The sequence below is a fragment of the Mucor mucedo genome (assembly GCF_025094135.1).
Source record: "Mucor mucedo strain NRRL 3635 chromosome Unknown EV154scaffold_122, whole genome shotgun sequence".
Lineage (NCBI taxonomy): Eukaryota > Fungi > Mucoromycota > Mucoromycetes > Mucorales > Mucoraceae > Mucor > Mucor mucedo.
Window position 1 is genome coordinate 41424 of NW_026252406.1, and position 16183 is coordinate 57606.

Here is a 16183-nt window from a genome sequence, read left to right on the forward strand (position 1 = left end):
GTCCAGCATTACCATCACACACACCTAAAATATCTTTAAGAATCGTTGAGTGTAAGGTCGATGGTTTCAACATGACTATTCCTCTGTCCTTTGAAAAAGGTGGGGTGTGACTTTTATTTTTTGGTGTTTGGCTCTCTTCTAAATTTTAAGTAACTCTTTTTCACCTTCTCTCTCTCACACACACACACAAATACACACACACAATATGAGCGACAGCAATAACACATTACAGATACCTACACACACTAAAAACCCTGGCGATATGCCACCACCACAAACACCGGCCTCACAAGCGCAAATACCGACATTACCGACTATTGAAGTGCCTAAAATCGAACCTGATGCCAAAAAAGAGAAAACGATGGCTGAATTTCTAGCCACCATGGATAATTACGCCCCCATTGTAAACGGTCCTAATTCTGTAATGTCTTGAAACCTATACTTATTTTTATATTTTTAAATCAGATACCCGATGCAGTAACAGATTATTATTTGAGTAAATCAGGATTCGATTGCAACGATGTCAGAATGTGAGTTTTTATTTTATTTTATTTTCATGCATGTGGGCTTGAACTGATGAGAGCAAACAGCAAGCGTCTTTTGGCCTTGGCTACACAGAAATTTGTAGCAGATATAGCTACAGATGCATTTCAATATTCGAAAGTGAGACAATCAGGCAATAGGAAATCCGGCAAGGTAAATTATACAAGTGCGCAAGAGAATCCATCATTTTTTTTTTTGACACACAAATATCATCCATAGGATCGTAAAACAGTATTGACTATGGAAGATCTTTCTGCTGCTTTAGCTGAATACGGTGTCAATGTAAAAAAACCAGATTACTACTCTTAATTTTCTATGTCAAATAAATTTTTTTAACTACGCATTTATCTCTCTTTTTCTTCCCTTTTTCACAAAAAAAAAAAAAAACGTACGCCATGGATGCCGATGAAGCCTTTGCTCGCTATTTACATGAACAAGACATGCTGGAAATAGAAGCCATGGAGAAAGCAGATCGAGCCATGGCAAGGCAACTCCAATCACAACCAATTATTGATCTCACACAAGAGAACGAACCCCCCACCCTCCCTTCTGTAAACACCCACTTTCTGTCGGATTATGCGCTTGCGCTCCGTCTTCAAAATGAAAACGACTCACCCGACGCTGCTTTGGCCAGACAGTTGCTTCACACCGTAGACGCTGACATCCTTACCCAAGAAAACCCCGACCTGTACCAACTATTCATGTATTTCAACAAGGTTTATTTCAGCAATATGCTGGATAGTGTGCAAGTTAAATGGTCAACTCGAATGACACGCTGGTATAAACGCATATATTCATTGATCTATATATATCATATTTATATTGATCTATCTCCCCTTTCTTAGTGCTGGAACATGTACTTATAAGAAAAATTTTGAATGTATCGTTGCTTTATCCGAACCTTTACTCAAATTCAGGACCAAGAAAGACATGTTTGAAACTTTGCTGGTAAATAAAAAACATTGTTTATCAATGCCCATTTGACTAATATATTCTTTTTTTTCTTAAGCATGAAATGATACATGCCTTGTTATTCATTCAACAAAATAATACAGACAGAGGTAAATAAAAGGAGAGCTTAAATCCCACACTTCCATTATTAAGCGTTTATGGTAGATGCTCATGGGCCTGAATTTTTAAAAGAAGCGAAAAGAATAAGTCAAGCTGCCAATCTCAATATCACAGTTTATCACACGTAAAGAAAGAAATTGTAAAATAAGTTGGTCTCTTTACATAACATTTTTCTTCTTTTCTTAGGTTTCATGATGAAGTGGATTATTATAAAACACACGTCTGGAAATGCAATGTAAAGTGACAGTGCGAAATGCTTTTTTTAAAGGAAAATAAGCGAATTAATCACCACTTCATTAAATAGGGTAAATGTCAATATGCGCCTCCCTACTTTGGTATAGTTAAACGGGCCGTGAACAGGTTTGTTCATGTATAGATGATTTATGAGTTAGTGACTTATAGCAACAATAGACCTCCACAACCTGCAGATAATTGGTATGAAGCGCATCAGCGTGAATGTGGTGGTACCTATACCAAAATCAGCAGCCCTCCCTCTTCTAGTAACAAACGAAAAGAATCCAACAATACCACACTTGATAATTTCTTTGATCCTTCTACCAACAAGAAATGTAGAAAGTGATATTAAAAAAAAAGCAAAATATATATGTATATAAATAATTGTATCATTTTTTTTTTAAATAGAAAGTTCAATGGGACTCTTGATGCTATTTCTAGCATTTTCAACAGCGATGGGTAAAGTATTGGTCACATACGTGGGTTGTTGCATAAACCGTTGTTGTTCCACAAAAAAAGTGGCTGTTTTCGATTTGGGTTTCACCAAAATTTGTTGGGCGCTATTGACATAGACAGTGGATGCAAAGATCTCGGGTGAGACAGCAGAGATACGCACAGATGGTAATAATAAGTTACCCGTCTTTAATGGCACAAGACGAATATCAAACTCCATCATCTCCCCTGGTTTCGATCGGAATCGAAGTCGTCGTTTACCAGAGAGTAACCAGTTATCATAATCCACATCGATATCATAAAAGAATTCATTATCTTGTTGTGTTGCCTCCTTGGCATCACTCCAATACGTCAGTTGCTTAATACGCAGCGTGCATGGACATGCTTCTGATACCAGTAAATCTTTTTCCACCGAAAGCATGAGCTCAGCTGTATGAAGAATTTTAGAGGTGGGTACTTCCAATGGGAATGCAATCCCATGTTCTCGAGGATTCGGACACTGCTGTTTGATCAATTGAACTGTAATCGCCTCATGTTGCTATGGAATAACCCATGTTAGCTTATTATCTTTTTGTCTATCTATGCACACACAAAATATTTTACCTCGAAAAACTCTTCTATCAAATCCAATAATTGAACTTTGGTCTTGAGATCACGATGCAATAAAAAGGACTCACATAACTCGGCATCGAAATCATCCAGATGGACCACATCGGTAAGCCCATAACTGGAATAATCTACCGAAGATAAAAATGCTTCGCGTACCTTTTCAAACACATAAGGTAGATGCTGTGCCAAATTCACCTCCTTCAATTTTTCCTTCATCATCAATTGTAAGCTACTTTCCACCTCTGATATATACGTTAATTTTTATACAGAAAAAAAATTGTCATCATATAATCACATTTATGGGATATAAACTATACCTTCTTTCAATGACCTGAATTTCACGTTAAAGTGAATCTTGGAATTGACGTTTAAATCTGTATCCTTTGTTAGTTCCATGTCATACTTTCACAAGCTCTCTAATTTTTTTCCTACCTGCATCTCCTTCCCTTTTCACGAGTTTATAAATGAATGATACCGTCTGCCCTGGGAATAATGTCTATGAAAAATAAAAATAAAAACCGGGTTAAAGACAATAAAAAGCAAACTGGTGTGCGACCGTGGGAAAATTAAGTTACCAAATCACATTGCTTCATTTCAGACTGACTTTCAACCAGGTAGTAAGTGGATGGTTTTGCATAAGAACCAAGGATACGAACAGGTAAATCACCATTACATGATAGTTCCACCTTTAAAAACACGCTATTTTTTATGAATTAAGCATAAGTAAAATCTATCCCATTCTAAAAGCACTCATAAGTCTTTACCAGGTCTCTCTAAAGATGGTGGATTCTGTAACATGTAAAGGCACCGTCACTTTAACAGAATCGGAACAAACAAACTTGTGCTTCTTTTCATCTACCATGTATGTGATTGTTGCCTTTATCTAATATTATTATTGGGTGGTAAGTTTTCATTTTGTATTATAAGAAATCAACAATTTCGAAACCATGTTTTTACTCTGTAATCAAATTCGGTATAAGGACCTTCATACATGACAAAGAGCTCCAAATGATCATTTTTGTCAAGGTCAACAAGGATAACTTCGCCTGTTTCCAACATGTCCAATTCGATTTCTTTCTCTTCGTCTTCTCCGTGCTTTAAAAGAGCAGAGACTTTGGGCATCTGAGAGATGGTCATACCTTCTGTTTGGGATTCTAACAAGAGAATACCTCCTTTGGAAGCTACCGATCGACTATCTATCTTGACTGATAACTTTTGACGCTCACCCAAACAAACTGTTTTTTAATAGCGTTCTGTGAGTTACAACTGGATCTTTTTAAAAATAAGACTACTTACTTTCGTGAGGTTGAGAGATGGTGGCATACAACTGATTCATATCATGATTTAATCGAACAACTCTCTTCTTCTGTCCGGGACGCAAGAAATTATGACTAAAGATTAATTTACCCAACTTCATTTCACATGTTTCTACCACATAATTCCCTGATGTCGAAGTCTATTAAGGTGTAAGTATTTAAACTAAAAATGATGATAGAAAAAAAAAAGAGCTTGGGTTTTACCTCACTGGTCAGTAAGAAATTATTTTTACCGGGTTTTAAATCCTGATGATGAATGGTGAAGCAAATTTGTTCAGGATCACTTCCTACCAAACGAAGAGAAATCGTGTCATAACGAATGGTCTTTGGCAAATGATTTTCAATGACAACTTCCACACTGGTACTATCCACCACGGCGCCATCATCAATAATTGAGGTCACAGCGATCGAGAAAATGGGTGAAAAGGGTCGTTTTACTTCCTTATCCAATTTCGCCACATTGGCAATCAGTTCGTCCGTGTAATGTCGTGCTTCCTCCGCTTGTAAAAACTTGGAGTTCTTTAATAAAGCAAGTAGCGATTCCACATATTGATCTGCTTTCCCTAATCGACGCTGAGAATCGGCACACTTGATCAACAAGCTATTCTCGATTGAGCTCCATTCATGTTCCCCATATCGCCAAATCATTGATTCATAAATACGAACTGCCTCTTCATACTTCTCTCGAATGCTGTTTTTTTAATAGTTTGTTTAGCCTTCTTTCTTTTTGTAAGCACTATTTTTTATATAAATATATCACATACTATTTCAAGGCGGCTATATCACCATGTACATTTAATGCGGCTCGGGATCTATAACTGGCATCGTAACTTTTAATGGCTCGTGTACTCAAACCCTAATATTTTTTTTTTAAAAAAAAGAAAAGAAACTGTATTGTTAATAAATCAAGTTACAATCCTGTTCCTCTTATTTTTACCATGTATGTTTTATCAAAGGCTTCGACAGATTCAATTGCTTCTAATAACTTTACATTGGTGATATGTTTCTTGGGTTCATCGGGGTTCAATGGTTGAGCGCTTTTAACATGATCAATGTAGATGGAGAACGGATCTGTCAAGGGTAAATGTTTACACTTGATACCAATTTTATCTAATTGTCTGCGTGCTGTCAATAAGAGATCTGCCTTCACTGCATTGTAAGGCACGATCAAATCGGTATTGTTTGCCACCAATTGAGCAAACAACGGTTCACATTCATTGACGACGTTCATGCAAGCGGAGAATACCCAGGACTCTACAAAACTTTCTGGTAAATGTTCCTCGTTTTCTCGAATGGATGGAATGAAACTGGTAATGAAGAGTTGGGCACGGGCAGTAACCTCAATCACTCGTTGCAACTTGAGTAACATGCGACATTGTCTGGCAAATAGGTAACTTCTGAAATCAAACACCGAGATAATGTTCTTGTTGATGAGTTCGCGATAGTTTTTGCGCTTGAAATCAAGAATGTTTCCGCTATCATCACCCTGATCTGTACCACCAAAATGACCGAACCAAGCAAGCGCTTTGTCTTTAAAAAGTGTGTGAGTAAAGTCATTTAGATTTCCTTCCTATTTAATTTTACCTCGCAAAACTTGGAAAAAAGAAGCTTCAAGTTCATCGTATTGTATCAGGGCATCTTCATACAGTGTCATGATCTCAAAGGCTTGAGCCAATCCTTCCTTCAGTATAAAAAAGGTACAGTAGTTCCAACCGGGCATATGTCGTTGCATGTCGAGACGTCGTGTATCCTCTTGAATTTGAAGTACTTGCATATCGAAACTAGACAAGATGCATTCCTTCATCTTTTCCATAAACTGTGTCCATAATTCCGACTGAGGTCCTTCGGGATCCTTCTTTCGAATGTAAGCACATCTAATGGAAAAGAGGTCAGTCATAGTTTAAACAAAACGACATCATTAGCCTAACCTGTCTTGCTTGGGCGGGTTAAAATCCGTCTTGATTTTATCAAAGACAGAAGACTTGAGACCTAAATAGTTGTTCGTACGTTTGGCTTCGGTATCAGCCACATACACAATTAACCATTCCTGGTTCTTTTTGGACTGAATGGTTTCCACCCAATTTCGAATGTTCTTTCGTACCTGTGTCTTGTAAACCTCATTGTCCTATTTTTTTTATTTATTTTTTTGCCAAAAGGTTAGCTCGTCCCTTTATTTCATCCACTTTTTTTTCTTTTTCTTTTTTTTACTTTACATCGCAAGCGACAAAGTATAGGTTCAGGTACACAGTTTGTGTGGTGGATAATAATTGAGGTGTATGTTCTGCTGTAAAGCGCTTTAAATCCACTTCAAGAATCGGAATGATGCACTCGGCTCGTTGACTCGAAGGTTGCCATTTTAAGTTTCGAAGCGGAAGTCGCGCAGATAAATCATCTGCAATCAGTGGCCATACACCATATTCATCGCAGTCTAGGAATAACAATTCATTAAGCACACACACACACACACACACACACACACACAAAGTACAGGGCAAAAGGTAGATAGTTTACGTTACATGTCACTGTTAGCTTTTGTCCACTCATTTAAATAAATTTATAAAGCATAAAGGGAAAAAAACCCATTTTTAGGTTCCTTTTTTTATATATATATGGATATGATGAGGTCCCAACAGTCACTTAATTTAGCTTTGGTAGATATAAAGCGAAGTATCCCCTGTATCACGAGTTAGATAATCCTTTTCGATAAGTGAGTCGATACGCTTCTTAACATCCGCAGCCTAAAACAAGATAAAGAGAGGGAGTTAGTCTTTCATTCTCTTTATGATGTACAATATACACTTTACATCTACAGGATACATCAATTGTGCTAAAACGTCAGTCATCAACGCTGTATGTGACATTGTCTTGTGCTCTTTCATGATTCGAACAATAGCCGCATCCACTTGATGTTGTCTGTTCTTGAATACCTTCTCTTCCACCTTTTGTTCCTCCACAGCCGGATCCAAAACTGCGGGAGGGATACGTAATTTGGTGGCGCTATGTTGAAACATCTCATTGAATTTAAATCCTTTGATGCCATTCACCGTATCATCCACTAACAAATTATAAACGCCCGTAGATAAGGACGCCAGTAATCGTGAGAGTTCCTTGATATCCAGATTTGTAGCCTTGGAAATCTCGCTAAAGGTCATGGATTTCTTGGTGTTGAAAAGTAAAAGCACTGCCGCCTGTGATAAACTCATATTGATCTCCTTGCTACCCTGTGGATAATGTGCGGTAATCACACACGATGATAATGAATTTTGCCAAATCAACTTTTTGCCGTTGAATTTGGAGGTATAGAATTTAGTGTATAATCCCTGGCTGTTCAGCATCTATTAAAAATATCACTTAGCAAACATATATTATTATCTTCTTTTTTTTTTAGATTACCTGAGGTGGTAATACAATATCAGAGGCAGGTGATACAGGCCAGATCGCTTGAGAAACAACCTTGACCACCAAGGGCATACGAGGTATCTCCGGTTTAAATACTTTGAATTCGTTATTCAACTCATAAGAGAGCTTCATATCCCCAAACATGCTTTCCAAATTCTTTGTAAATTCTTGTCCACATTCGGCTTTCAGTCTTTCAATGATGCGTAATTCGAGTTCGCTAGATGCACTTCTATCCATCAAGAGTCGTTTTGCGAGGAATCGCTTGTAGTGTGCTTCAAACGCATCCTTGCCCTGAATGTATCTGAATAACACAAGTGCGCTGTCTAATATAGCTATATCTAATTCGGGGCCACCGCTGATGTTTCTTTGCTGTTTCTACATCGGAATGTCAGTTTATCTTTTATTTCAGCCTGCAAATGGGGGGGGGGGGGTTTCTTTACCTTGAGTGGATTTTTTAATTTGGAATCGATAAATTTAGCAAGTAATTCTGCAGGTTTATTCGCTCTCGAGTTGATAAAGTATTCAAAGCTTTCCTTCAGAGCATTCTGGAAGGTCACATCATTTTCAAAGCACACCTGTACAATAGTATCCAAATCTTTTTTAAACTTTAAAATCTCGATAATCATGGTTGGATCGGATGATGGATGTTTGATCAAATCGACGCCTTCGGTCTTGATGTATTCAGCAAATGCCTGACGTAATAAACTCAATTTGGGGCTCGGTAAAAGCAAATCGTAAAATAATTTGAGTGAATCCAGCATGTTTTCCGAGAGTAATACGTCAAAGCCCTTTCGGATCATGGTATCTACTTTGCTATAGACTAACTGATGTGATACCACGTTGACTAATGCTTGCTTGGTATGCATATCTAGATAATTTCTAATACGGTCCACGGATTCTTGGGTTCGACGGTGATGCGCATGTTTGATATAATCCGGTAAAGCCAAGTCATTTATCAAACGGTTCGATTCCTCTGCGTAATAGGTGTTGGTGCTCGTTAAGAATTTGGCTTCAAAGTCGGTTGGGTAAAATGATAATTCAATCAGCATTTGTAAAACAGAGTGTATAAGTTTGATATCCACGGGTAAATTATCTCTGTAATGAAAGTGTGTTAACAAATGCAAGATATAAAACTTTATTTTTCATCAGGTACCTATCCTGTTTGATAAGTAACAACACTTCTGATACAATGATACTGCGAAAACTGGCGGTATCCAATATGACATCACTGAATATATGCTTTCCTAATTGACTTGAAAAAGAAAAAAACTGAATAAATAGTGACACACTTTACAGAGACGCACGCTTACATGATTGAATTGAATTTTGTGTTTGGTAAGATATAAGTTCTATCCAACTCCATAAAGACATTTCGAATGACTGTCAATTGACTGCAGAAATTTGTCCAGCAAAGATTGAATCGAACGAGTATCTCTTGATTGACGGGGACCGACAGCAGATTCTTTTTTAAATCAACAACATGTGCTTGTATTTCCTCTTTTAATGCTTCAAACAGGACTTTAGATTTACCATGTCGGCACAGGTTTTCAGACAATTTTGATACCGTGTGATAATTCAAGCCTTTAAAATCCGTTTTAGAAAATATATCGGCAATCAGGCTCTTCATACTGGTCCAACTGTTTTTGAAAAAGTTGTCTGGTATTGTTTGAAGTCTGTCTGCTATTATACAAATGGATGTAAAAAAAACTTTTTTTTCCCTTGTTTCAAAATATAAAGAAGCTTACGTCTGGGATTGGTGATTACAATAGAAGGTGTGAGGGATTGTTGACGTACTGTGCCCAACACAGTATTCTTGTCTGTCACTTTTGTAGGGGTGGAAGAGAGTGAGTCAATCTCCATGGGATCATCCTTCACTTGTGTCGACTCATGTGAGGTTAAGAATTGATCCATGCGAGGTTGACTAGGATCAACATTGGCATATTTTCTCTTCTTAACGGCTACATTTGATCTATATAAGTCACTAAACATATCATTCTTTCTCTCTCTTTTTTCTCGAACCTTTAGAAGTAGGTTTGGCTGGAGGCATGGGTGAAGGTGTTTTTTTTAAAGGAAAAGAGTATTAAAGCACAAAAAGTGTTCCCTTCCACACGTAAAATAGCTAGAAATAAAAAAAAATGAAAAAGAGGGCGGCACTTCAACTAGTGAAGAAAGGCTAATTTTGAAATCAATGCATGGACTTATCACTCAAAACAACTCAAACTCTATCTTCTTGGTTGCTATGCCAGGTCTAGCTATAACATGTCCTATGTTATTTTGATAGAGTTTAAATTATTCATCCGGTTATGAAAAGCTGTAATAGAGAGAACAACAATTAAAATAGTTCACTGTAATTTATCGTAATTAGCATTGAGCTGAAAGTGTACCACACACACACAGACACAGACACAAAAAGCCATAAACCACACCCCTTTTTAGGCAAACAGTCGTTGCCATTTTAAAGTAGCAAACGGCTCGTTCTTTGGTTAATTCTTAAGAACACACCTATTAGGTTCGTCCGTCAGATAAACTTTTTATTATACACTGTCAAGGCTGATGCAAAATGGCATTGTCTTTATCATCCTACCGTTTTCAGTTATGGTAGATCAGGGTGTGCCTTCGATGATGGCTATCATAAAATGATGATTGCTATTGTATGCTGAAGTGTTGTAGCGAAGAAACAAGATCCTGATGTATTTAAAACCCCAATGGGCTTTTTTTCATTTATTTTGCAAGTGCTTACCTCAAATTTATCATTGCTGCTTGCACTTGAAATGAATCTATTCTCTCAATTATGCCCGACAGGGTTTAGGTCTATCAAATTATTTGACAGACTTCACTGATATGACATGATGGACTTTGACAGTGATCATCAAATGTAGTGAGTAGATAACAATAACCCAATATCTATGTAGGTAAGTTGGAAACATATGATTCTTGCTGTCTTCCAGTGCTATTGACATTTTTATGAAAGCTCTGTATCATCTACTACCCATGTTATGACTTATACATGAAAGAGAGAGAAAACAAAATTACCGACAAATCCTCTCTCAAGAATAGAAATGATGGAGGAGTGAAATGTGTTTATTTATATAAAAGGGGAATCTAACATTTAGAAAAAAAAAGGGAAATAAAAGTACAATATAAATTAAACCAATGTGTATTATTTACAATTTGGCAGAAGCACCATCCGCAGCAGATTTCTTAACAGTGAAGGGCTTGATGCATGACTCATAGCCATCGACAACCAAGGTGTGGTTCAAGGGTTCTCTTTCGGCCATCTCGGTCATGGCTTCATAGACCTTACCGTCATAACGACCCAAGGCAGAGTGCAAGAAGTAATCAGGCAAAGCAAAGGCATCAACGAGTGAAACAGCTTCAGGGCGCACTTGCTCTAAAAGATGGATGACTTGCTCCTTCAACATGGCAGTTTGCTCAGAAGAGAAGTAACCGGCAACAAGGAATTCAGCCAACTCCTTTTCCATGGTGTGAAGGGCAAAAAGACTGGCGAGCAAACGAAGAACGTTAAGCAAGGGACGGTTGGCGGCTGTGGTAAGTTGTTCATCGTTTTGGACAGCAACAATAAAGTTACGGACTAAAACAAATTGGCAATGAGCCTTGGAGATACGGCTGATCTCAACCAACATGGAGTTCCAAGAACGACCGTGACGATCAATTTGTTCAGCAACTTGGGCAATACCGTATGCAGCACGGAAACCGAATGCGGACAAGATCAATTCAGGGTTGGAGAAGTCAGAGGGCTTAGTGGCAGGACACTTGGCCTTGGGGTTTTCCAAGAATTGGGTCAAGTAGGTGATGGTTTGATTGTATTCAGAAGGCTCGGCCTTACCAGCAATGACATTACGGAAAGTCTTGAGCAAGTAACGAGATGTTTGTTGGGTAAGAATATAGTTATCACCTTCCCACTATAACGATAATATTAGTATACTGCAACAAATGTACATGTAGTTAAAATACTTACAGTAACGTTAGGGAGATAATCTTGATAGAATTGTCCTAAACCAGAGAACATACTATAACCGTGACCACCACATGCACGTCTACAATCTTCAATGGATTCAATAGCCATGGTGGTAGTCAAACTCTTGAGACCGGAAGAACTGGCATGGAGATCAGCCAAAAGAGAAAAGTTACCTTGTTGCATGGCATCTTGATTCAAGTTATAAAGACGGATCATTTCACGACCGGTGAAGAAACAAGCATAAGCAGCTGCGACAGCAGGCAAAAGACGGTATTGTTGCATGGTATAATCCAAGACGGGAGTCTCGGTAATCTTGTTGTCCCACTTCTTAGGGCTGGCAGCATCTACAAATTGTTGACGAACGGCAGAATAACGAACAGCAATGGTTGTAGCCTTGGCAAGAGCAAAACGGACACCCATAACAATTTGAGCACGAACAAAGACCATGGTGCCGTAAGACAGCTTGGCATTAGGAGGCTTTGAATACTCACCAGTTGACTTTTCAACTTGAGAATATTTGGCCAAGAAAGAAACATGAGGAATACGGTAATGATCGAACATGATGAAACCGTTATCGACACTGTTGAAACCAAACTTGGGACCAATATCACCAACAGTGATACCTTCCATAGGACGATGATCATCAAGGTTACGGATTTGGACAACAAAAGGATGGGGTCCCAAATCCTTACCACCGGTAATTAAACGAGCCATGACAATAGCATGGTTAGCAGCCTTACCAAGACCACCAATCCACCATTTGGCAGAGGTCAAAGTGGGAGAATGGAGTTCGAATTCATTTGTCTCTGGAATGTAAGTGGCTGTTGTCTCAAGACCCTGAACATTTGACCCGTGACCAAGCTACATTAATTATATTCCCATTTGTCAGTCTCAACTGCTATTTATGTATGTTACATGGATGATCTATTGCTATACCTCAGTTTGTGCGTAACATCCAATGAATCGGTGTGCCAATGCAGGCTCGAGGAAAAGCTTCTTTTGCTCAGCAGTAGTTTGATTTTTCAATGTGGGAATAAACATGTTGTAATGAAGGGAGAACTACGAGAAAGATATATTTAATATGCATACATATCATTAAATAGATCAAACTTACAGGTGTGGATTGATCATACAAGAAGTTGGCAATTTGAGTATCAGTCTCATCCCACTTCTGTTCCCTATGCAATGAAGAAAAAAGTGTTAGTAATAAACACAAAAATAGACTACCCCCGAATTGTTACTTACTTAACAAGCTCAACGAGACGACTATCCTTCCATAAGGAAGAGGTAATCTTATCTTTTCTGCTTAAATAATAACGGTCTGTTTTATCGAAAGCAGGCTCGTTCTCAAGAACAGCAAGTACCTTGTACATTCTTTGCAACCAGTCATCAGTATACATGAACTTTGAAAGCTCATTGACATCGAAAGATCCTTGGGCTCTTTCACTAGCTAATAAGAGTTCGCCTGAGGGACTCTTGGGTGCTAACTTGGGAAACTTTGTTGCGACGTTATTATCAAAAGACATATTTTTGTAAGAGAAAAAAGGTTTTTTTTTTTGCGGGGTAAATTTTGCAATTTGGGCTTGTTTATATGGAAACTTTTAATTCAAATTACTAAGTCCAAATCCATTTAGCGTTTGTGTCAGCGGTATTGCAGTTTCTCCGACCCTCAGCATAATAATCTTTTTTTCTCTTGCAATTTCGTGGGTAATCACTTTAATTCACACGTATCTGGTGTTGAAATACAAGCTTTGTAAGGTTAAAAAAATTATTTACATTCATTTGGAATCCACACAGACGTGTCACTATTTGACATTCTGATCCCTGGGTTACAGATTAGAAAAAAAGTCGTTCCATTTTAATAAAATCTTACCCCGCATTGTTTAAGAGTTCAAAATTTGGCATATGAAAATTATAATTTCAATAATACACCGTCCCTGCAAGTAATGTTTACAATGCACCTTTATCTTTTTTTTTAAAAAAAAAAGAAAAACAAAGAGTATGGTTGTGTCTATACGCACATAGATAGATCATCTATATTTTCCCTGTTGATTTAACCAACACTTTACAATGTGAAACCGGCTAAATTATATAATCATATCCATGCAACTTTTCTTTTTCCTCATGTTCGACTACAACTGTGACGTACTTAGAAAAAAAAAGAAAGGTACTCCTGTAATTCACAATGTAGATTTCATATGAAATGGTGCACACAGCTGATCAATCATGATCATTATTCACAAAATATGCTCCGTTTGTTTACTTTAAGGCTTTTCAGAATGTGATACGTAACGCTTGTACTCATTTTAAATGACTAATTGCATCCCCTCCATAACTAGAAAATATTTAAGATCTAAATACACTGCCGTTGCCATCAAGACTTGATTTCAGAGATATTCAGCACACTTTCATCTAATATGTATGTAGATGTATAGATTACGAGGACCAACATTTTCTGGATATCCTCTTGGAATAGTAATCTTACACATCCTGTTTTCGGACGATATTGTGATGTTGACTGTAAAAGGTCAAAGATTTATTTAAATGAGTGAGAAAAATGTCAAAATTGCCAGCTATATCCCTATGTGCACCCTCTTTATGAGTTACATCAGACGAAAAAAATCCACACCAGGGTATTTTTTCTGTTACTTTGCATAAAAACCATAATCCTAAACAAGATGGCCAGTCTTTTAAGATCGCGTGGATTGACATCTACCAGCAGAGTTCTCAATGCTACAAACACTCAAGTCCTGAGAGTAAGAGAATTGTTTTCAATCTACTACCACCATTGTTCAATCTAACGCGCGTTTTCCCCTCCTCCTCTTTTTTTTTCGATTAGGCAACACCTTTACTGCAAAGACGTATTGCACAATATGGTGGTTATGGTTACAACAATGAGTATGACAACAACAACTACGGTGGTGGACAGCCTGCTAATACCTCATGGGGTTCTGGTAGCGAACGTCAATCTTTACCTAGAAACACTGTAAGTGATTTGCAGTCAAGATTGACTTTTTTAAAAAAAATTGTTATTCAATCGTCTTTTAGATTATTAAATTTGTACCCCAACAAGAAGCATGGATTGTTGAGCGCATGGGTAAATTCGATAGAATGTTGGAGCCTGGGTTAAATATTCTGATTCCTTTCCTGGACCGTATTAAGTATGTTAAGAGTTTAAAGGAAACAGCTATCGAAGTACCTAGCCAAAGTGCAATTACACAAGGTACGTCATTTTTCTTTTCGAACAAAGAAAAAAAAACGAGGAATTCATTTTAATGAAACCACGTTATAGATAACGTTACACTTGAGTTGGATGGTGTTTTATACTTTAGATGTATCGACCCTTTCAAGGTACGCATTAAATAGAATGACTTTTTTTATTACGTCATACTAAGGATATGTAGGCATCGTATGGTGTTGAAGATGCCGAATTTGCAATCACTCAACTAGCACAAACAACCATGCGTGCAGAAATTGGACAAATGACTTTAGATCGTACTTTGGCTGAACGTGCACACTTAAATTCAAACATTGTTGATGCAATTAACTCTGCTGCTGAGGATTGGGGTATTCGTTGCTTGCGTTATGAAATTCGTAAGTAACACTTAGGATGTAAGGGCGCAAAGTATTAATTTTTTTTTATTTAAGGTGATATTCACCCTCCTGTCAAGGTTGTTGAATCTATGCACCAACAAGTCTCTGCTGAAAGAACAAAAAGAGCTCAGATCCTTGAGTCAGAGGGTGCTAGACAAGCTGCCATTAATGTTGCTGAGGGTCGCAAACAAGCGACTATTTTAGCATCTGAAGCTGAAAGGGCCGAGAAAATCAATATGGCATCTGGTGAAGCAGAGGCTATTTTATTACGTGCCACTGCATCTGCAAAGGGTATTGAAAAGGTAGCTCATGCTATTTCTCTTAACCACGGTAACGATGCTGTTTCTATGACAGTTGCTGAGAAATATGTTGAGGCATTCGGTAAAATGGCTAAGGAAGGTACTACCATGATTGTACCTGCCTCTACGAATGATGCTGCATCAATGGTGACACAGGTAATATAGGACATATTGAAACATTGTTTAATACAGCAAATTTACTAAACTTGTATTAGGCTTTGGCAATTTATAATACAATCAACAACAAGAAGAGTCCTTCTCGCCCTCCTCCCCCAATTAGCCCATCCACTGAAATACCTTTAAATGACGAACAGCAAGACATTTTGGACGCAATGGATAAAAAAGAATAATCTTTGAAATAAATTTTGTAATAACGTAATTATCCTAATTGAACGAGATGTTTATCAGATTCTGTCATTTGTACATGTCCTATATTAAATGAACGTGAGGTGTTATGATTCGTTCCCCAAAGGGTCCAATCTGACTGGTTCATTATAGACTCAAAAACGAACAGACCCCAATCACTGGCCGTGGATCTACGATCATCGGCTCGGACCAGACGTTGTTGCGAAGCGAAATTTACCACGAGAGTATAATAATATGTTGACAAATGTATATTTAGTAACTTATTTATAAACATATGATTTATTACTTGCTTAAATTAGGCAGTAAAACTCATGCCGAAT

The 16183-nt window shown here is 37.7% G+C and overlaps 5 protein-coding genes across 5 annotated transcripts; 3 read left to right on the forward strand and 2 right to left on the reverse strand.

Moving 5' to 3' along the window:
* Positions 1 to 163: 163 nt before the first annotated feature.
* Positions 164 to 911, forward strand: EV154DRAFT_523406 (transcription initiation factor TFIID 23-30kDa subunit-domain-containing protein). The gene is made up of 4 exons (XM_051603094.1): positions 164 to 403; positions 466 to 530; positions 591 to 696; positions 763 to 911. Exons 1-4 carry the CDS (start codon positions 206 to 208, stop codon positions 850 to 852), a joined length of 459 nt encoding a protein of 152 aa, XP_051453167.1. The 5' UTR covers positions 164 to 205; the 3' UTR covers positions 853 to 911.
* A 4-nt stretch (positions 912 to 915) lies between these two features.
* On the forward strand, positions 916 to 2238 carry EV154DRAFT_523410 (SprT-like family-domain-containing protein). Its single transcript, XM_051603095.1, has 7 exons — positions 916 to 1321; positions 1389 to 1491; positions 1553 to 1604; positions 1660 to 1738; positions 1801 to 1849; positions 1919 to 1974; positions 2026 to 2238. Exons 1-7 carry the CDS (start codon positions 939 to 941, stop codon positions 2192 to 2194), a joined length of 891 nt encoding a protein of 296 aa, XP_051453168.1. The 5' UTR covers positions 916 to 938; the 3' UTR covers positions 2195 to 2238.
* EV154DRAFT_555178 (Cullin family-domain-containing protein) lies at positions 2239 to 9614 on the reverse strand (the record flags this gene model as incomplete). The annotated part of the gene is made up of 21 exons (XM_051605255.1): positions 2239 to 2839; positions 2905 to 3152; positions 3228 to 3284; positions 3343 to 3406; positions 3486 to 3609; positions 3675 to 3793; positions 3868 to 4145; positions 4207 to 4366; positions 4431 to 4917; positions 4991 to 5082; positions 5164 to 5756; positions 5811 to 6100; positions 6155 to 6351; positions 6440 to 6654; positions 6910 to 6964; positions 7031 to 7561; positions 7620 to 8000; positions 8066 to 8720; positions 8779 to 8877; positions 8936 to 9305; positions 9371 to 9614. The coding sequence occupies 21 exons, from the start codon at positions 9612 to 9614 to the stop codon at positions 2249 to 2251; spliced, it is 5850 nt and encodes a 1949-aa protein (XP_051453169.1). The 3' UTR covers positions 2239 to 2248.
* A 1040-nt stretch (positions 9615 to 10654) lies between these two features.
* On the reverse strand, positions 10655 to 13190 carry EV154DRAFT_555179 (acyl-CoA dehydrogenase/oxidase C-terminal). Its single transcript, XM_051605256.1, has 5 exons — positions 12850 to 13190; positions 12719 to 12782; positions 12541 to 12663; positions 11605 to 12465; positions 10655 to 11548 (listed from the first exon to the last, which is right to left on the reverse strand). The coding sequence occupies exons 1-5, from the start codon at positions 13128 to 13130 to the stop codon at positions 10790 to 10792; spliced, it is 2088 nt and encodes a 695-aa protein (XP_051453170.1). The 5' UTR covers positions 13131 to 13190; the 3' UTR covers positions 10655 to 10789.
* Positions 13191 to 14051: 861 nt separating this feature from the next.
* On the forward strand, positions 14052 to 15885 carry EV154DRAFT_523420 (uncharacterized protein). Its single transcript, XM_051603096.1, has 7 exons — positions 14052 to 14360; positions 14444 to 14590; positions 14653 to 14827; positions 14897 to 14955; positions 15009 to 15198; positions 15253 to 15653; positions 15713 to 15885. Exons 1-7 carry the CDS (start codon positions 14283 to 14285, stop codon positions 15845 to 15847), a joined length of 1185 nt encoding a protein of 394 aa, XP_051453171.1. The 5' UTR covers positions 14052 to 14282; the 3' UTR covers positions 15848 to 15885.
* The last annotated feature ends 298 nt before the right edge of the window (positions 15886 to 16183 follow it).